This window comes from Molothrus aeneus, chromosome 12 (genome assembly GCF_037042795.1).
Source record: "Molothrus aeneus isolate 106 chromosome 12, BPBGC_Maene_1.0, whole genome shotgun sequence".
Taxonomy (NCBI): Eukaryota; Metazoa; Chordata; class Aves; order Passeriformes; family Icteridae; genus Molothrus; species Molothrus aeneus.
This window is the reverse complement of record NC_089657.1, coordinates 9,391,875-9,413,891: the sequence shown is the minus strand read 5'-3', so window position 1 is coordinate 9,413,891 and position 22,017 is coordinate 9,391,875. Positions and strand designations below refer to the sequence as shown.

The window sequence follows — 22,017 nt, the reverse complement described above, 5'->3', positions numbered from 1 at the left end:
ATGCAGATGAGGAAATGCTGTTGTTTAAGGTACAGGGAGGAACAAGTAACTTGTTTCTAGAACATAATCTGTCCAGCTGTGACTTAGTCATCTTCAGTCTTATATAAAATGCATCCAGTCTAAATAGTTGAGCATCTCCCTCCTGAATGCGGCAAACCTTTTATGCCTGTGTGAAGATAGGAAGCTGTAACAGGCGCAAGGCATCATCTTAGGAGTACCTTCATACTTGGGAACCTGCAGCATCCATCATGCTGTCAAGCCTCATTTACTCATGTGATGGGATTTTTTTTATTTTATTCTGTTCCACATTTTTTTCAAGCTTAGAGAGATTCCTTGCTGTTGGCAGAGAATACAGCACTAATAATTCCAGACAGGAGAGCAGAGAACGTAACGTGAGAACAGGGGTGACTCTTGAATCAGACTGAAGGTTTTGTTCGCCTGTGACAGGGCCAAAAATTGATGTTTGAGGAAGAATGTAAGGTGAGGAGATCACAGGATCTTGGCTAATGTTACTAATTTCAGTGTAGTAGTTCCTGCTGTTACATTACATGCAGCCCTGCTCTTAGTCACTGGGATTTCACATAGCTGTTCTTTAAGGAAAGGGGGATAACTTGACTATTATGAAATGCTTTTATATGGATAAATGTGTTTCCACACAGGTCCTTTGTTTATATAATTATGGAGGTTTTGGAGGGGTGGGGGAGATTTTTCTTAGTGACAAGCAGGAACTTGTAAGCTTTGTAGGAACTGGCATGTGTGAGTTGAGAGATATTCTGTGCTAGTTAAGGGATGATGGACAGCCTTGTTTAGGTAGGCAAGAAAACTGATGTTGTACAGCAGCAACACTGCTGAGTGTGTTGTTAAATGTATTGATGAAGAGAGGTGTTGATAAATCTTATGACTGTGGACATAGAAGATGACTTTTAAAATTCTTCAATACATTTCCCATTAGTACACATTTCATGAAACTGGGGAAGCTGGCATCTTCAGTCACATATGTATGCAAGGGAAGGTCTCCTTAGGAGGGGTACTTGGAGCTGTGCTTCACTTGGGTAGTTGGAGCCATTCTTCAAAGGCTTCTGAGAAAGTGTTTGATGTAGTTTTAGTTCTAAAATAAAAGTTCTACATTTTTTTTCATAAGAACTACAGATACACTGTGCTCACTGTGAAGACTTAATAGCTTGGGTTGATGCTGCTTGGGGACCTCAAGGCTGCAGTGCATTGCATGATTTTTGTGGTAAATCCATATACTGTTTTTCAGGCTGTGCTTGACAAACATGGCCTAGCTCTCATGTAAACTGCAATGCCATGTGTAAAAATGACTAGGTGAGATTTTCCATTCTTTGTTAGGTGGAAAGTCAGATCATCAGAAGGTTATTTTTGGCCTTAAAATACATAGTTACGCAAAGACTTAGTGACCCTGGAGAAGAAATGAGCAATGCCCTGAGCAACTGATCCAAGTTGGCCCCTGCTTTGGGGGTAGGAAGACAGTGTTTCAGTCAGTTTAACTTTCAGTGGTCCCTTCAAATCTGGATTATTCAGTGGTTTAATGCAAGACTGGGTGTAGGAGGTCTGGGGGGACATGCCTGTTTTAGGTGGAGAGGACAAAAGATGGGAGGAGGAAGGCCATACTCTGATACTGGAAATGTTTGTGCTGGAGAAATTGCATTAACAGTGGAGACCTGAAATATCTGAGACTGGAACTTGGCAAGGACACACCTAACTTTATAGATGTTTGTGAGATGAAACCAGATTTTAATTCACTGTTCTTTAGATTCTTTTCATCTGCATAGCATAAAATATTTGATGATTCTTGATCACTAGAGAGGTGCTATTGGGTAATAAAGTATATTTAGGGATCTCTGAATTGTTTTGCCACATTTCAACCAAAGATGTGAATCCATCCAGATGCAAGGTGATGCATTTGTTATCAAAACAGCAGACCCACCTATAAATTGTGAAACAGCGTCTTGAAAAGCAGTAGCTCAAAGGGCTTTAAGGTCTTTACAGCTTGTTGCCTCTACATTGTACTTGGGCCATTATTTTATTTAAAAGTGTTAATGTGATTCCTGGACATATTGAAGAGGAGGGGGGAAAAAGTGGGGGAAAGGAATGTGAAGCAAAATAAGTAATCTTATAAACACAGCAGTGTTGAGACTGATACTGGAATTGAATTTTGGTTTCCATGCTTCAAGAAGAATGCCAGTGTATTAGGAGAGAATTCAAAGGACAGCTGCAGAAATGATCCAGGGACTGGAAAATAAGCCTCATGATGTGAGGTTTAAAGGAGCTCAACTTACTCAGCTTATTGAAAAGACAATTGAGAGAGGACTTGATCTTTCTGTAAAAGGACTTGTGAGATTTGCTGACAAAGACATAGCAATATCAACTGAGGTTAGACAAATTCAATTTTGAAGTACAGTTTCATCACAATGATAGTAATTAAACATCAGATTTGTTTACAGACAAGGGGAAAGGAGCAAACATTCATCTTAGTCTTTTACGAAAGGCCCAACTTAGTTATTTTTGGAGAAAATACATTGCAATTTATTTTTTAAAATTATGATAATATGCCTTTCCTGACACTGGGGTTTAAGAATCTTTGGAGATTTTGTGCCATGATCAGTTGGTGCAAGTTCAGGTACATGAACTTGCAGTCACAGCCAAGATCGTGAAATTAAGATGAATTTAGAGGAGAAATAGTTAAGCTGGTGCTAGAATACTGCCTTGCATAACACACATGAGATGTGAAGGGAACTCTGAAATTTAATGCTTTGTGGTCTGCATCACTGGAACGCAGCTCTTTCCCATACTGTGTTTCTTCAGATGTTTAAGATATGGTTAAGGCTTTCTGAAAGCCCCTACAGAGAAGCCCTGATGTAACTGTGTACACTCACGATATTCAGATGAGCATTCCTGCATTCTGGTTGGCCGCAGCAGAAGTCTGTAAATCTTTCTCATCCTTTTTTAGAAACAGTATAAAAAAATTGCACAATGGCAATATGATTATAATTCTTCTGATAGTAAGCACAAACTCTCCTGGTAGGTTTCATTCTTAAATGAATGTAGGATATTATCTATCTCTCAAGTTAACTGGACTTGTTCAGAAAGTTTATTTGTGTTTGAAACAAATAATTGTAAGAAGTGGTGTTCTGATGGCACTTGTTTGCTGGTTTTCATGCTGTCCAAATGAGAGTACTTTAGCAATTCTACTTGTCCATCACATTGTAAATTCACCTGGGGAATCGAGTGACTCAGTTTGGTAATGGCTCCAGATCATGCTTCTACTTTTTATTTGCAGTTGTGCATTCCACCACTCCCTTGATGGCTGCCAAGTTTCTGTATTTCCATAGATTACCTTGTTCCAGATGCCTTTGCAGACATGCAGAGCTCTTAAATTCCCTGCTGGCAGCTCTCAAAATCTGCTGCTTTGTGCAGGTGGAGCTCTCGCGGTTGGTTCTGCCTGAGTGCATGCTCGTCCTTGCCTGTGCAGAGGAGGACCTTGAGCTACCTGGGCTGCTCTTTTCTCCTGTGTGGCTGCATTCCTGCCTCTCCTCTCTTCCTCCTCCAGGTCCAGTAAGGGAGGAGCCCCATTGCTGTCACCTCTGCAGCTGTGCAGTAAGAAAATGCTTCTATGTCCTATGGAAGAAAAGGCAGCTGAACGTTTTTCTGAACATTTTCTATCAATTTGTCACATAAATTGTGCTGTTTCTGAGGTGGGAAAGAAGTTGTCTGGCAGCTGGAAGTTTCCTTGCTTAGGGCTAGAGGGATAGCAAACTGCAGGAACTTGTTGGGGCACTACACAGCACAAAGCAAAGACCTCCAGCTTCGAGATCAAGTGCAGCAACCCCTGCTACTCACCTTGTCCAGACAGCCCTGTCTGCCTTAACCTGCAGGAGCAGCTTGCAGGAAAAAGTCACAGCTGCACACAAAAGAGGTTGTGAGGGCTCAGTTTAAGAGTAGGGAAATCTGCCTCTTCCTTGTCTTCCCTCTCAGATGTGTCACTGTCCCCCTCTCCACAGCATCACGAGGCTGATGGAGAGGACCTGCTGGAGAAGGGCTGTCAGTCTGTTCATCCTGAGCAACTTTTCGCATTTCAACCTCTTTGTTTCGTCCTGTGGTTGTACATACATCTGCTTAGTTGCATTTATGATAATCATGAAAAATACCCTGAATGTATTACTCTGCTCATAATTCAACATTCAAAAAAGATGGAGGTAGCAGATAGCATTACAAAGACGTATTACAGAACCACTCACTCAGCATGGCTTTCGTGTGAGCTTTAGGTGAGCACTCTTGGCCAACTGTTTGATGTCAATGCTCCTGTGTTACCACCCACAAACAGTTAAGGTGGTTGTTGGTGTGCTGTGCTCTTCTCAAAGGAAGAAATTACTAATTTATGTGCAAGTCATCAGAAATAAGTCAGGTTTAAGTGATTTCTGTCTTTTTTCAGTCACTGGTTGCAGGTGTTTGACTGCTAATTTCTGGTCATCTGCATTTACTTTGAAAATGTGTTCAACTGGATTATCTGCTTTTTATCTTGTTAATAAAAAAATGGGCTATTCAAAAAAGTGATCATGGCTCTCAGCACTGTCTCGCCAAGCTTTGCATTTCTTGCCAGCAGTTAGGAAGTAGGTATTTGGGAGTTTCCTGAATAAGCATTACACCTTTTTCTCTGCGATTGTAAGAGCAAGTCTGTGATTATATTGTTTTATAAAAAAAACATACCAAAGTGACTTTTAAAAATTTATATTCCTTAAATCTGGTTGGGCCAAAGTATTGCTGGCTGCTGTCTTATTCTGTAAATCTGACTACTGGGTGAACATCCTCTCTGCATGGAGGATCCAACATGCAGAGCTGGGGCATGCTGAGTCAGTGGTACCTGCATTTTGGGACCAGTGCATATCTTACCAGTGCCAAAATACCATATAATGTGAGATGCAACTCATCCAGAAAAGTGAAACATGATAAAGAACATCTCTTGGACACTGTTCAGCATCATTGAGTGGCTGGAAGCCCCAGAAGGGGAGCTAAGGGTTTTTGGCTGATGCTGCCTTTGGGCCTCATGAGTGCTCTCCACCACTGTCCTACTGACTCAGTCTGCTCTCTAACAGGTTTTGGGCTGGGAAAAGCACATTTGCCAGAAATGTGTGAATTTGCTAGGAGTCCCAGAACCATCTTACATGACCATGAGTGCAACTGGGCACCAGGTCCTGGGCTACAGTTGGTGATGTCTCCTAGAAAGATGTCCCTGAGACAGCGATGTGGTGGGACAGTGCAGTGGGCTGAGTCTTGAAACGTATCTCAATGTGGGAATATTGCCAAAATCCTGTAAAATTCACTGGATTTTAATGCCTAACAGTGATTATGTAGCTCGGTAATGGATCTGACTCTTGCCATGTGCAGCATGGGTTGCAGGTGATTTTGTCACCCGGTTTCTCACTCGAGGCCCATCAGACAGACTGGTGTTTGTGGAACGTGGCTCAAGAGCGTTACACAAGCCTGGAGTAACTTCCTTACAACACGGAGAAAAATGTATTTGCATGATATCGAGCCCAGGTGCAAGGCTGCAAAACTTGCCAGTCACAAACCACAGAGGCCCAGTTGGAGCTGGAATGGCACTCGGTGATGCTTTGGGCAGGGGCGAAGGGTCAAAACGAGTCCTGTAATGGAAAGCAGGGCTGAACCTTCGCGTGGGAGCTGCGGCTCCATAATTGCCACACTGTGTGATGTTGCCATGGCTGCCTGGGCAGTCCCTGCGTGGTTTCCTGATGTGTGAGAGCAGGCCGAGGCTGCCGGCGAGCGCAGAGCTGCCCTACGTGTTTGGGGAGCTCAGGCGTGCGCTGGCAAGCCGCGGTGATGGGAGGATCCCTGTGTGGGAGATTGGAGGCTTTGAGCTCAGTCTTTTCCCCATCTCTTCCCTCCCAACAGATCAGAGAAAAGGCTGTGATTTTTGCAGGACTTTAAAACACCTTTTTTTTTTTTTTTTTTTTTTTACTTTATTCTCTCCCTTGTAAAGTTCTTCATTCTGCCTTAAGCCGGGGTCGTGCTAGGAGCGAGGCTGCAATGTGAAATGGAGAATCCTAAGGGCATGAAGGAAGGCCTGGGGGGGCTTGCCGGGCCTGGGGGACTCTGGCATGTTTTGATCCCAGAGCCTTTGGCTGCCTTGCCATCTGCATAGCCTGTGAATAGTTTTCTCTGGCACAGACCTTGTTCCTTAGTGTTGCATCATCTCTGGGAGAAAGGCCAGGTCCGGAGCCCCAGCACAAAGGCTTTCTGAAGCCGATGAAGCTTGTTCTGTGTGCGGAGCGTCTCTCTCCTTCCTGTCGTCCTTTCCATGAGATTCCTGAAGCGGCCTCCGTCCGACAGCCCCCTCGTCAACAGCTGCTTTTTCTCCGCCGCTTCCTGCACACCTGGCTGATGCAACGTCTGCCTTGGAAGCGCTGCCGGAGTCTCCTCTGAAGCTGGGTTGTTTGCCCCGGCGGGGAGTGGCCGGGCAGGCAGCCCTGTCACGTGGAGGCCCTAAATAGATGTATAAAGGACGTACAGCGAGACCTCGAGGCACAGGCAGAGAGTATTTAGTGGGATTATGCAGAAATCTTTTTTCCGATACTGGGACTGGAGGTTGCAGTCCTACTCCTGGCAACTTGTTAGTGGTTAGGCTTCCACTGGTTGTAAGTTCAGGATACTGCTCTGTGCCAGTAAATCCTGCTGATTCCCCTTCTATATTCAGCGACTTCCCGTGACTCTGGACTGTCTGAATTCTCATGGGAACTGTAATTCTCTGGCTTTGGATTTGATCCTAGTTATTGCCCTTTATTGCTGAGTTTCCCCCTGACCTTGCATGTGGTACAGGCTTTTCTCTCTGAAATACCTTCAAAACGCAATTTCAGGGTCTAAAGGTTTTTTCTTTTTGTGGGGGGGTTGTCTAACAAGCTTTTAAATTTAAGGTTTGTCTGCTTAGGAAAGTTTAATAGTTGCATGGATTAAACCATTCATGTGAATACTATTGCATCCACAAGCAACAAAATTTAGAACAAGGAAGCACTTTGGTCTGCTGAGATTGAACCAATGTTATTTACATTATTTAAATGAATCTTGAGTCTTACTTGATCTGTAGCAGTTTTCTGGTGTAGGCAGGTCTCTTAAAACCTGAAAACATAGGGATATATATGGACAAGGTGTGGTGAACTGAGCAGTGGTGTTTCCAATATTGCTGTTCATTGTTATCAGCCCCATTGAAGAAATTGATTGCCCCTAGAACAGTGTCTAAATGGGAATATATATTTTACCTGTTTCTGCTTTTAGTCCAGTCTTCTTGGCATCAGCTGCAATTGATAAGACATGGCAGTGTTTCCTTCCTGCCACCTGTTTTGGCAAAGACTTAGAGGAGACGGTCGCAGCAGTAACATCAGCTGCCACAGCTGGATTCACTGGAGGTTGGTTGTCAAACTCTTAATCTCAGAGTATCTGTTCTGAACCTTTTTGTTTGCATTTTTGTGACATACAGGCATTTGACTGTTCTCCTTCACCTCATGGGAAAAGAGAGCAGCAACCTCACAGTATAGGACCAGCATAGCAATTAGGATGTGTTCCCTGCACTGCAGAATAGTTTTGCCCCATGACTGTTACAAAATCAAAAGTTTGTGGAACTGAAAGAGAAAAGGGATATTTTTCCTCTCTCCTATTCCATGTACTTTAGTAGTTTCTGTGTCTTCAACTGTGGTGTCTTATGTGTAATCCTTTTTTTCTCTTGTATTACTATATATTTTCCAGAAAATAGTAGAGAACTGTATTTGCAAAAATAAAATGTAATAAATATAATAAAATATACTAAATTTAAAAATACAATTTTAAATGCTTCATTATTAGAATAATTTGTCACCTTCACCAGCAGCTTGGAATGCTGTGAGATAGAGCCACTGTAAAGTAATGTTTTTAGCATAGAAAGGGGTTCTTTTTGAGTCTGGGATTTTTCTGAATTTCTCCACTATTTCTGTTATTAATTTAATTTTATTTTGATGATTTCAGATTTTCATAGTGTTGTGATGTTTTCTTGAAGACTTCCTCTGTTTATGACCCTTAAAGTTATGTGGGCTTTAATATGACGTTCCTGGTTGGGATAGTCCTTTTTGCATTGCATTGTTGTCCTGCCTTTAAAACATTGTCTGTGTCACCTGCTCAGCACACTGTGTGTGCAGACCATGCAGATGCTGCCAGGTCCCTTCTCATCAGTGTGGGGTGCAGGCAAAGTTCCCTGGCGTGTGCCTGCCACCTCTATATAAGCATACCTCAGAATAATTTGGTCTGCCATGGATCACTGCTACTCTGCAATTTGCTTCTGCTTTCTAATACGGCATTTTTATGGAATTAGCCTTATGAATGACTCTTCAACCAATTTACAATCAATAGAAATTAAACTTTACAGTAAGGTTCTGTGATGCAAATTGGATGTTTTAAGAAAGTCCAAACAAACCCTTGTCTGGCATCTTTACCTCTGGAGCATATTGAACGGTCAAGGATGTGAATGAATAGTCCAGGACAAAGTATTTCTGGAGGCAAAGTCTTACCTGCCCTTTTTTTGTCTCTTACTAAATTTCTCTTCTATTTTTTATCATAGTAGCTGAATTCTTTAATGATTTCAAAAGAAAAACAGGATTTTGTTTTGGTTTGCATAATATCTTGACTGTCAAAGCAGCAGCAAAGTTTTGAGGTTATTCTTTTTGCTTTTCAAAGTAATTTCTGCAGTCTTGGGTCAGTTGCTAAGAGTACTTGACTATGCATTTTGTAATTTCTCTGCTTGGTTTAATTTCTATCAGTTGCTCTCTCGTTATTTGTAGTCCCTTAAGGTGTAGTTCACAGAGGAGTTTAACTAAAATTGATGTTTCCTTCATGAGATAAAACGATGGAATTGTGTGGATGGATATTGTGAAAATTGCCTTAAAATGGCTTAAACCTAGTTTAATTTTTTTATTAAATTTACTTACTTTCCATCTGTTTCCAAATTTTATCAAAATCAGTTTAACTTGCTTGTACCTCAATTTTAATAATGGCTTACATAGCCTTCCCTGAACAACTTTATCATGCTGACGTTGGCTAAGTAGGTGTATGCATAAACATGTGTTGAGGTAGTGTGTAGTGCTTTCACAGACCACTTCAAGAATAATGGGAATTGTTAATATGATTTCATATCTTGTAGGGAACAACTTGACTGATGCATAGGCCCATGGATACCAAAAGCATTTTTAATCATCCATATTCTAAAAGCAGTAGTCTTGCTATTCCCTGATCTTTGACTCCAGCTCTTGTGAGTGTGATGAACAGGAACAGCTCTCACTGGGTTCTTGCTTTTTGACATTTTACAATTTTAAAATGCTGTTATTCTTGTTGTAAGAGCTTGTTGGTGTTTTTTCAAGGTTTTCTAGATCCCAGAGAGCAAAATGAACTCTGAACCAAATATGTACATATAAGCATTTCTTTTTGCATATGGTTGGATACATGTAAACCAGGGGACAATTTTGAGAAAGGCCTAAGACAAATCTTTAACCATTGTGCTGTACTTGTCAATAATTTGGTTATCATGGTATACATAGCTAGTAGTGAATTCCAGTGTTGCCTGTTACTTTGATCCTTCCTGTTGTAGACCAGGACTGAGTTCTCCCAGACCCCGTGGGATGGAATTGCTGTCTTGCTTTGTCAGCCCACCAGCAGATGATGTATGGATCTAATGATAATAGTGAATACTTATATCAGTATTTCATTCTTTGAAACTGGCACAGTTGTTTCCTTGCTGCTTAGTGAACCCAGCTTGTTTTCAGAGCAGAGCTAAGCATTCATATTGGTAGATTGAGGCACAATTCAAGTACTTTTAGCAATCTGTTTCACAGGCAGTTGGAGCTAAATTATCTAAGGCTTTATCTGCTCTGCCCCTATGTCTGTGTAGATGTCCTTATAGAACAACATGTCTGAAATTCAGGGAATTTGATGCATTTTTTTGACCTAACTGTTAAATACAGAAAACCTTGATCTGTTTCTGTTTGCTCTAAAGGTGCTTTCCCTTCTGTTAAGGATCTGACCTTGACATGAGGTTTGTGCATGTACAGGGAGTGCTTGATTGGACTCAGGTGGACTGTGCACATATTTGAGTGGCACTGGCTGATGAGAGGACTATTTCAGCATGGTAATGGAAGCTATTCCTGTTTACATTAGATGTCCCATAGATTTTGATTATTCTGAAATTTCCAGGGGAAAAGATGAATGATGAAAATCTAAGATGCTAACACTTGTTACACTGCTCCACATGCCAAGTGATTTGCCACTGGTGCAGATGACAGTGTAAGTATGAACTCATGAGACCTTGCTGTTTCTGTCCCAAATGAGGCTGGCTGAGAGGATGCCAAAGAAGGCTGCATGGCAGAGCTGCTATTACCAGTTTTCCACCAGCTCTGGACTGACCTGTGGTAGTATGAGGTGCAGGAGAAGAAAGTGCTTTGAATTTGATATGACTGGTAGTGGTGTGGGAGCTTAAAAAATCTGCAACTCATTATACACAGAGCTCATCCTTTGTAGGTGACTTAGAGGCCCATTGCTGAGCATAGAGATGATGGTGGTTATTGTTCAGACACTAGTAATTCTGGGTTGTCATAAGTCTGGAATCTGTTTCCAGTTTGGGACTTCAATAACTGGAGATGTTGGGAAGTGTGGGGAGAGGTAAAGGAAGCGCTTTGTCTGTCCTTTACTGTCTGCAAACAAGAAGTGGTTGCTGTCATTGCACATAGAGGTGATTTCCCTGTTCTCCCTGCCCTGGCTCACATGTTGAAGTTCTGCATAATCAGAAAAAGCTTTTGTCAGTTTGTCCACGATACGGTTTTACCAGTGTTACCTTTTTATCTTTTTTGGCCATGCATAAGACACTGGATGCACAATGGTAAAGTATTTCAGGCTCTCTGTGGCCACAGACTCACAGATGTGCACTGACCCTCCTGAGGAGCAGGATGAATCTCTGTCCTCCCCCTGCTTGGTAACTGCTTTGCCCTTGAATCTGTGACCGTGGGACAGTGCAAGGGACACGTTCTGTCCCCCCTGACATTGTACAGCATCACCTGAGCAGCACCAAAGGGTGATGGAGTCTGAACTTAGGTAGCACATGCAATCTGTGAGGCTGTGCCCGGGGTTTTTTCTCTGCAGGTGAATTTTTCAAGACGCTCACAAATACTTTGTAGAGTCTGTCAGCAGATGTTGCGCACCATGGGTGCCCAGAGGTGTGTGTATGACTGGGACATGAGTGAAGACAGGTACAACCACATCTTGAAAGAGGAAGCTCTGGTGAGCTCTTTGACTCACCATGCTTGATTGTCCCTGTTAGTACAGACTTTTAACACCACAAGTAATAAAGTGAGTTTCCAGCAGTAAATTTTCTGCATCTGCTTTATTTGTACATGGATGGCACTGGCTGTGGAAGTAAGCCAATGCAGCACTGCAGCCATTGCATCCTAAACAGTGTTCTGAAAATTCAATTCACTGTTACAGCAGCAGGTGTTGCTTAACCTTCGCTTGGCCAGCTTAGATTTATTACAGTCCTTTCTGTCAATGCAGGATGTTACCTGAAATAACTGAATAGCATATATTCACAGTGTAGCCAAGGCAGCCACTCACAGTGGCTCAGTCCCTTGGCATGTGACCTGTGCTGAGAGAGAACTGGGGATCCCAGCTGGGCTGGCTGTGTAGGTGGATGCTCATCTGGGCTGTTCTGATGATGTTGGGGAAGACCAAGTATCTTTATACCAGTCTGACTGGTTAAGGAGGCTGGTGTGTAAGTGCCAAATGTGGGGGGAAAATATCTTTAAATGCTGCACTTTCAAAACCAGCTAAATATTACCTACCTGTTAGGCCATCAAAATTCCCGTTCCCATTTGATTTCAAGAAGAATTGTGTTGTAAGGCAGACAGATTTTTGCTGTGGTCTGAAGCTCATTAGATTTTAATTGAGACTTTGAATTTAGTAAAACTTCTTCCAGTGGCAGCTGAGAGAACTGGGTGTGACTTCTGTTTTTTTTCTTCTTCAGCTGTATTTTTGGGGGTAGAGGTAGGAGGGACATTGGGGATTGAATATAAAGGAAATTGCCCAGTTTGGTAGGTGAACATGTAGATCTCAACCCCAGAGTTTTCTGTCAGGCTGATGTTTTCCATGTTAGCAGGCCAAGTGTCATGGAGTCCAGACTGTAATGTAGCCTGAAGGTGATGTGGTCTTGGACAGCACTTGAAGCTGGTCTCAGCAATTCAATTTGAATTGTCACATTGTCACAGTTGAAAGTACACATAAAATAGCACCAAACAGTAAAATCTGAACATGGGTGATAGTTGGGCAAGTATTGCTGGGTCAACATAAAAGTGAAGTGGAATTTGCCTTGTTTAACCTTTCGGTTTGCTATTTCATGTTTCTCCAGTAATCTCCTTCCCAAAAATGGGAGTTCAGACCATATCAGTGCAGCAGCATTTGTACAGTACTGATAGAAAGAGGGTTTTCTATGAGAAGTGGGTGAAAACTTGTCCCAATTACTCCTGGACTGCCCAGGTATCCTGTGACTCTCCAGTCCAGAAGCTGCACCTGAAATCCTCCAGTTCTGCTGAGTCACAGGCAGGCGGGAGGCTGGAATTCATCCTGAACTGTCAGGCTGCTGCCAGCTGGGTACAGTCATTGGCAAAGGCATGAGATCAATAGAGGGAAAACATCTAAACAAGTATTTAGAAAGATTACTGGGTTTGGGGTGAGGAAGAGTTTTCCATGTTCCTTAAAGGGAAGGATGCTTCAGACACTGAGAAACTTGTCTTATTGCTTTTAACCTTGTGCTAGAGTTTTACGTGACTCGGTTGAAGCAGGGATTGATGTCTGTAGCTTTTAGCTGTATTTTAGGAGCAGTTTGTCTCATCTTGTGGCAGCGTAGAAATCACAACTCTTGTCACAAGCACAAGAAAGGGTAAATAAAACACGTCTGGAAGGTCCTTTTATTTTTCCTTTTTTTTTTCCCAGAAAACACACTCAAGGACACTGGGCTGTCTTGGGTTGGAACTGCTTGTGAGCTTAGTCCTGCCTGTTTCCTTTTTCATCTCCCACCTCCCTGTGAGACCATTGCTTTGGGGCATAACAGGGAATTGCCATAGACCACTTAGAAATCTTTATGTGCTACTTCTGTAATTCACTGTATGCCTGTCATACTCTCTGAAAGATTTTCCATAGGGATGTATGCTGAAGAAGGAAAGTATTTCCTTGTGCCAAGAGAAGTGACCTGCCTTTTAAGACAGGAAAAGGCAACATAGCATGTAGCATTTAAACTTTCTGACTCTCACTCTTCATTTGCCCTTATAGTGAGTGTGTGTTTTTGTCTTTCTGGGGGTTTTGTGTATTAAACAATGGCTGGACTGTGGTGTCCAAAGGCAGTTCCCTGTGAGAAATTCACTACCCACAGGAAAACTTGGCTCACGGCCTCTCTGTAGCCCAGGAGGGTTTGCTGGCAGAGCCCCGAGATGCCGGAGAGCATGTGACAGCAGGCTGGCTTGTCTGTGCTGCCGGAGCCAGGGAAAGGCAGTGGAAAGTATTCAAGGCTGCCCTTAAAGTTTAACGTGCAGAGAGGGTGGTTGTCACCGTTTTTCTTTGGTTTTGGAGCTACCTTTGCTGCGTGCAGAAGTGCAGCTTCTCTCTGTGTTGTGGGGGGTTCTCTCGAGCTGTGTAGAATAATAGCTCCTTTATGCTCATCTGTGTTACTGAGGCTATTTACATAACGAGGAGCTGATCCCATTTCACCTCCGGCCGCCATCCGACCCGAGGAACTCCGCGTTTATCGGCGATTTCTCTCGCGGCCGTACAAAGCGCTGTGGTCAGCAGGGAAGGTGGAGCCCGGGCTTCCCCTCACGGCCGGCGGCTGCGCCCCGGTGCCGCCGTGACTCACCCGGCTCCCCGCACACAGCCAATGGTCCCGCCGCATTCCCCAGGCGTCTGACGTGGCTCTGCCGCGGGGAGGTGTCAGGGACAGCCGAGGCCGCTGTGTCAGGGCTCCCTGAGCCACGCCGCGCAGTCCGGGATGGGCCTCGTGGCCCTGGGCAGCCCTCGGTGCTGTGGGAGCAGCTGCTCTGCCGCTCACACTCACCTGTGCAGTAGGCCTTGCGAGTGCACGTACAAACTGATCTCCAGGGAGAGGTCTCAGCTCGGTCCACCCCGGCATTGTCTAGTTGTCCACAGAGATGGGATTTTACCTGCAGCTTGTTTGGGGAAAGAGTTAGGAAATGCTGATGGAGGGCTGTGAGTGATAGGTGACAGCTGCTGCTTATATGCAGAAGGAGCTAATAGATTACTTATCTGATAATTAGTCCTAAGTTTACTTGGGGGAGGAGGGAACTGTCATTATCAGCTTTAAGGCAAAGCAGCTCATTGCATGCCAGTCCAACACTGTAAAAAACCCCCAACCTCCCCACCAAACTTCTGCCATCTACCTCTTCCCTGGCCCTACATATGAAAATGAAGTAAAAATGATGTGGCATGTCACTGATGGAAATCTATTTCTGCTTTTCTTTGCTGTGAAAACCTTCTTTAGAGGCATACAGGGAGACCTCACCCCATAACAGAGATGCAATGCTTTGTTTCTACCCCGGTAGGTTTCCCCATGTCCGTGACGTGTTGGCCGAGGCTCTGCGGCTCCTCTCCGCCCTCGGAGCGGCCAGTCGCTGCCCTCTGGACTCCGTGATCCCCGACGGGCGTCATGAGCATTGCAATCCCTCTGGGAGTCACCACACCAGATACGTCCTACTCCGACATGGCTGCAGGATCGGAGTGAGTGTTACCCCACGGATGAGGAGAAAGGAGAGCGGGAGGGTGCCAGAGGGCCGACCTGGAGCTGGGCTGTAGGATTGGTGCCAGTGCTTTCTCCACTCAGGAGAAAGGGGCTGCTGGTCCACTGGCTGTATGAGAGATGGGTATTAACAAATGCAGTGTTATGGAAATTGGTAAGTTTGACAGAGGATATGGGGAAAAGGAGAATTCCGACAGTATGAGGCACTCAACCTTGGGTTTTTTATCAGCTTGGCTGGTAAATCTATACTCAAGTGCAGGCAGTCGTGCGTTTGCTGTACCCAGGCTTGACATTGGCATGATACAAACCAGCTCCTTTTTCAACAGCTGCAATGTGAGGGATCAGCATGCTGAACCTTCCTCTCAGTAGAGCCTATTAGCTCAGACTTGGTACCAGTCTTGTGTGACTGATTTGTGGAGATCTTTGGAGTTTGACAGAGATGTGAGACAGCATCAGCCTGGGTAGGCACCTTTATTTTGTTTCTGCCCCTGACCAGACTCCAAGGAGCACATCTCAGAGAGCATCCTTTGGAGTCCCCACCACAGGACCATGTGCAGGGCTCTCACTGCAGCCGTACCTCTGAGGCCTGTTGGAGGGGACCTAAATTTCTTTAAAAACATTCTGCTTCTGCAGAGTCGGGAGCATTTCAAAATCAGGAAATACTGCATTGTGATCTCTTCCTAAAACCCTTGTTAGAATGATGTCAGCTAGGATTAGAGTATGTTTTTGTCAGGGATGAGAGCAAGGGCTGAAGTTTATTTCTGTGTGCTTCTACCTCCTGCTTGCCTGCATCCTTCTTTGAAACACAGACTGTAGTATCTCTTTACAAAAATCTACAAATGATGTTTTGGAGGTAGATTTCTCCCATGTATTATCTAGAGGTATCTACTGTGCAAATACCTGCATGTCAGCTGGATCAGTGTAGAACAGAAATTGCTCCAGACTATTGATTTTGATCTGTAAGAGCAGTGGGCTCAGGTTTGAATCACTGTTTTTCCCTTCCATCTCACCCTGATTCGACTATGCATAGAGTTTGACTACATGGTTGTACTCTCTGCAAGACTGCTAATGCTCTTTTTTGTCTGTCTTGGCACTGGCCCCATTCTAGCCATTCTTCTTTGTGATGCTTCATTCCATCCTAAAGCCCACATTTTTACATGTTGTTTTTAAACAGAGAATCAGAATCTAGTAAGTCACTCATTTGCACTGGTTACATGATCCTTCACTTTTCAAGATCTGTCATTTAGTACTGCTTGTCACCCTGCTTCTCCCACAGCAGCACTTTGAAGACTCAACATGCAGGAATTTTAAACTGTTTATGGCAGGAGGAAGAGTGCTAAATAGTTTGCTCATGTACTTTGCTTTCGAAGCTGAGCGTGGTAGGGAGAAGAGCCAGATGTGTCTGCGCATGTGTCCCTTGTAGCATTTAAGTACCAAAAGACTGACTGTAAACCTTCTGCAAAGCATTTTCTTTCTCCCTTGTAAGAAATTTGTAGGTCCAACTTGAGGCTAGGCTGGAGTGCTTCGAGAAAAGGTGTTTGAAGATTTCTGAATTGGTTTCTCTGCCTGTTTTCTAAAAATTGGGAATGCCAGGACTTCATTCTCCAGGCTTTGCATCAATGCGCTGTTACTGCTGAAGTGTCCTTCGTGGGCCTGTTCAAAGTTAAGGCTGTCCTTCACTTTGCCTTTCAAACTCTTTGGTTTGATACATAAAGTCTGGGGTACCTGAGCTTCGTACCTCTTAAAAGGAATTGATTCCAAGATGTACATCATGAAGGCAGTGGGGAAGGTAAAAGGAAACAAGCTGATCCTCTTTACAGGCTGAGCTTTAGCATCTTCCCCAGCCTCTGATATAGAGAGGAGGTGAAAATGGTGTAGGGTGTTGCTGTTCATCTGAGGGTGATATGGAGGCTGCAGAGTAGTTTTGCTGTGTTAGTCTGACTGCATATTGGAAGGTGTGGAAGCTCCTTGGCATGCTGCTGCTGAGGAAGCATGGGCCCCAGTGTTGTTGCCCCTGGACACCGTTGCACCAACAATTCTGAAGTTTTATTGCTAATGCTTGCGGCAGCATTGCTGGTATTCCAGTCTGACTGTGGTTAGGAATGTGGGTGACTTGGACAGAGGACATATCTGCTGTTTAGACTGTTTAGGCTCTTTTCCTTCTAATACTGAAATATTTCTGAAAGGGTTATTAAACCTGAATGGATTTGACACTGTACCAATCTGAAAGTCCTAAAGGATTGTTGCAAAGGCTGGATTATGTGGCAAGCTCTACATGGTACCTTTTATTAAGAAATACATCCTTTGAGAGAGAACATCTCTATCTCCTGCTTCTGACAGTTTACCTGGCTGTAGTCACATTGAAAACTGACTGAATTTATCATGTCATGCATCTAAATCCTGAGCTACAGAGGTGTTTTTTGCATAGGTGTAATGTCTTCTACTTTCTGCAGTTCTTTGTACGATAAATTATTGCTCCTTTATGTGGCAAAGACAGATCCACCTTATTCCAGAATAAGCCAGAAGCTCAGAGGTTGATGCCTTGGAGAATAGATGAGGTTGAGTGGCAGGGTGGGGCAAACTTCAGTGCAGCAGAGATTTCAAGAGCTAATAGGAAGTCCAAAGGGCAAGGGGTTACTCTTCTTGGGTGCCTAAGCACTGCCCCACGTGTGATTGCTGGCCATTGTTTGATGGTCCCTGATTCATGCTGACTATGTAGGACCCACTGAGAATCCTGTGAGATCTCACCAGAGCAGCAGAGGTCTGAGATAAAGTTTTCCTTTTCTATATTTTTCTTCCCTGCTTGCTCAGCTCCATGCTGTAATTTTGATGAAGATTCCATCTTGCAGGCATGATTCAGTAATATTCTGCCATACTCTGATACAGGCCCTGCTTCTGATCTGTGCAGGTTATCTGACTTCTTGTATCTTCTCCTTGTAACAGAAGACAGCATGTTTCCTTGCTGGTGTTCTGTCTGTAGCCTCATTATCTAATATCCCCTGCATTGAATTGCAGCTGTCCCTTCTCTGAGTAGGTTTTCTGCAGCTTTCTGCTGAGGATATAGCTTTGATTTTTAGCTGTTTTTTTTCACCACCCTGTGGTGGAAGAGTGCATTGTACCTTAGCAGCAGATTTCCTGTTCTGCTCGTTGCAGGCTGCTGTATAGAAAGGACCAGGTGAATCTGATCTGTCTGTGGCCACTGTCTGTCCAGGACATGGATTTTGTTGTCTCTTTGTAACAGGAATCTCCAGTTCCTGGTAGTTGCTGTCAGGATAGCTGCAGTTTTCATGCAGGCTTTATCACAGGATGTTGGACTCAGTAACAATTGGTATCTGAGGGAGAGAGAAGCAAGCGCAGGTGCAGGAAAGCTGCTTAGCTGCAGTTGAAATAAGCTGTTGCAGAGATAAAATGGCAGTACTGTTCAGTGGCTTTGAGATTAGGCTAGCTGGGTTCAGATGCGAATGCTGAACTAGACCCAATTTCCTCAACAATAAGGAAACTGAGCTTCTTACATGCTAATTACCTTTTTAACTTCCCAGACTGAGACCTAGTTTTAATGAACTATATAGGGTGGCCCTTACTCAGTTCCTTCCCTCTGAGAGCAGGTTCATCCTGTACAGCTTCTGCACACATGATGCTTGGTGAAACGCATGACACCACCTCAATTTCATGGAGTTTCTTCATTCAGAGCTCATGTGTTCAATAGAAAAGAGCAGTGAAATACTGGCACTAAAAAAAATGATGTTGTATTGATGGGTTTTACTTCTGGCCCTTTCTGCAGCCCAGAGTCTGTGGAAGCTAGTCCAGCTGTCAGTGAGAAGAATGTGTACTCCAGCCACGGCTATGGGGCCACCCAGAAACACAGCTATCGCGGGCTGCCTTACGCAGTGAGTACTCTCTCTGCAGTGAATCAGCTCTTTACTGTCTACTTTTACTCTTTTCTGCTTGTTCCATAGTTCTTTGCCTATTAAGCCTTAGGAATTTTGGCTTATTTCTTAGGGAACGCTGAGTTAGAGCTGAGTTCTGCCATACGTTTTTCATTTCTGTGTTTATTGTTTGTGAAATCTTGCATACTCTACAGCAAACTTTATTAGTGTTCTAGGTGATAGATTTTTAACTGAATGAAGTAAATGAATGAAGTGTGAATATATATGAATATATAATATTTTCCTGGTGGTAATTTTATGCCTCATTTGGTTTATTGTGCGCTATTTATACTTGTTTCAACTGCACAGATTTTCACAGTGGTAACTTAAAGGAACGAGGATCAAGGAGCAGTCAGGAGCATGGGAGTGGGAGCATGGCTTGAAGCTGTGGGATGAACAGGGTGTCACAGAATCACTGAGGTTGGAAGGGGCCTCTTGAGATCACATAATCCAACTTCCCTGTTCAAGCTGATTCTGCCTGAGCAGGTTGCTCAAGACCATGTCCAGTTGCGTTTTGAATATCTCAACAGACAGAAACTCTACATCTCAGGGCAGCTGGTTCCACTGTTTAAACACTTATGTCATCTCAGATTATTAGCAGTACAACAGTTAATGTCGAAATAGCCTGGTTGTTTTCATAGGTTTTGAGTTTAATTCATTGGTGCTGAAGGAAATAATTTACATGTTTCAGAGCTATTACTGTACCTTCTTGATAGGTTGAGGAATTCGGGCTATTGTTTTACGCCAGTTAAATATTAACCTGGGAACTGTGGATTTGGGACTTCAGTTTCTAGGCATCATATCTTCACATTAAAAGTAGTACTGCAAATACTCATTTTCAGGATCATAATTATGGAGCCCCTCCTCCTCCAACGCCGCCAGCCTCTCCTCCTGTCCAGACCATTATACCTCGTGCAGAACTGAATGGCCTGCACTCGCCTGATGAGGAGAACTCCGGGGATAGTGAGAGCTCCTCAGAAGGAGAATCAATTCCCACTTGGTGCCACTGCAGTGTCTCTCAAGATGGTTTCCTCCTCAAGTGTGAAAAGTGCAGGTAAGCTTTGGTGCAGTGCAGATCTGGGCTGCTCCTTGTCTTGACTGCTCACACTGAACCGTGTCACCTTTGGGCTGTGGGACAGACTTCCTTTTGCTAACTGGAGCGTTCTTTCCAGTGCTTTACCCAGTATTGACCCTCCTCCTTTGCGTTGTCAGCCTGACAAGTGTTGGTGGCACCAGGAGTGGAGATGAGGATGTTAAATCGATGTTCTTATCATCCTGGGCCCCACTGAGGGCACGCATCTTGTGACATCCTGTTGAATTTCAAGTGACTTTACTCCTACAAACCAGCTTCAATTGTGCATTCTCCTTTGGCAGAGGAATGAGCAGGGGGAAGGTGATCAGACTCCGCCACCGGAAGCAGGACAACGTGTCAGGTGAGTTTGAGGTTATAATTCTGATAACAGCGACTTTTATTTTCTTTCTTCAAGACCTTTGTCTTTTGGATGCTGTAATCATTTAACTGTGATCAGTGCCAGCTAATGTTCTTTGCCTCCCAACCACTGGGATTTTCTCCTCTCCTTACGCTTCACCTCAGTTAGCTCTAGGGAAAATCAGATTATCTTGTGAACAGAAAAGGAGAGTTTTCATCAGTGCCATTCTGTGACATATCAGAAGTTTGGAACACCTGTTCCCAGTTTGGGTGGGAAAACAGAGATGGTATAATTCTCTCAGGGAAGAGCTATGCAGGGGCAGCAAGTTGTCTTGATGAAAATGGACATAAGGGTAAGCTGTGCTCTCAGGGATGAGAAGCCGTTCTCATGAAGCACTTGTCTCTCTAGGCGGGGACAGCAGTGCCACTGAGAGCTGGGATGAAGAACTCTCTCCCTCCACAGTGCTGTACACGGCCACGCAGCACACGCCGACCAGCATCACGCTGACCGTCAACCGCGTCCGCAGGAGCAAACCCAAGAAGAGGAAGAGGAGTACAGAAAAGGCTCGTGCTGCTCCAAAGGCCAAAAAGATCAAGGTATGTGGAGAGAGACAAGGTTGCTGCAGTTCCTACCAAATGCTGTACAGAGTGTTGTTATGAGCAGGTTGACAAGCGGGCAGTAGACAAGATATTTTTGTTCTTCAAGAATTGCTCTCTCGGGTGTAATAATGGGACGCCTTGTATTTGTGACCTGCTGGAGTACGTGGCTGTTGGTTTAAAAATTACCTTGCTGGAGCTCCACCCTTATTTCCCAATGCTGTCCATTCATGCTCAGCGCTTGGACTCAATTACATATTTTTTCCTTTTGCTGTATTAGGATTTGGGGAAGTAGCTTTTGGAGTCTGGCTGTTTGTGGGAAAGGGTCAGTCTGTGAATAGAATGAAAAATGAAGGGAGCATGGTATTTTTTAGCAGGCTTTGTTGAGGAATTTGGGCTGCAGAGCTTCTTGGCACTGTTCTTCAGGGACAGAGATAGTGCCTGTGTGGAAAACTATGTAGGTAGTGATGAACATTTGTTGAGGGATGACTTTACTGTCTTGTTTATGAGGATCTGGGGACTGAAATAATTTTGAATTGCTTATATTGGAATGCAAGTGTGTGAGCAGCTGGTTCTTTCCCATCATCTGCCAGCTTTACCATGATTTTCCACAGGCTAGGTTTCCCTTGAAGTTCTTCTGGTAGGCACCAATTAAATAAAACGCTGGGGGCAGGAGCTATGTGTGGTCTGGAGGGGTTGTTTTGTTGTTGTGAACCACCTTAATTCTGTTGCTGGACCTTTCTTTTATCAAAGCAAGTGAGATTAGTTGGGAAAGTTTTGGTTTTGATCTTGATGTTTTTACTAAGTGTGAGGCAGGCTTTTTTAGTTCAGAAATCCTGGCCATCCAGCTTTTCAGCAGCTTCCACTGGATTTGCATTGCAGAGTCTCTTTTTGTTCAGGTTCATTGTTTCTTGTGTAGGTTTTCCTGTAATTCTTGCCATCTTTTATTAAGAATTGGAGTAAGATTTAGTGTGGTTCTGGGATCCTAATTCTTAGGAAATTTATAATACTTTGTTTTTTTCTCTCTCTCCTTGTCTGGGGGACAGGCTTTTCGAGAGGGCTCACGAAAGTCTCTGAGGATGAAGGTGAGTAGAAATGACAACCCTCTGTGTTGGTGGTGGGGTTTTTCCCCCTTTATTTTGTCCCTCTTTTGGTTTCCCTGGGAAATTTCTGATTGTGGGGCCAGCCTTGTAATAAACTCAAACCTTACAGTGCACCCCAAG

General features: G+C 43.9%; 1 protein-coding gene across 1 annotated transcript in view; it reads left to right on the top strand.

The window, feature by feature from the left end:
* The window catches only part of SETD5 (SET domain containing 5), a 66,558-nt gene that overhangs the window by 11,221 nt on the left and 33,320 nt on the right, over positions 1 to 22,017 (top strand). The window contains exons 2-7 of the mRNA XM_066557933.1: positions 14,649 to 14,823; positions 18,624 to 18,729; positions 19,611 to 19,822; positions 20,143 to 20,201; positions 20,607 to 20,794; positions 21,841 to 21,879. Coding sequence (XP_066414030.1) covers positions 14,753 to 14,823; positions 18,624 to 18,729; positions 19,611 to 19,822; positions 20,143 to 20,201; positions 20,607 to 20,794; positions 21,841 to 21,879 — 675 coding nt within the window. The 5' untranslated portion in view covers positions 14,649 to 14,752. The remainder of the gene's footprint in view (positions 1 to 14,648; positions 14,824 to 18,623; positions 18,730 to 19,610; positions 19,823 to 20,142; positions 20,202 to 20,606; positions 20,795 to 21,840; positions 21,880 to 22,017) is intronic.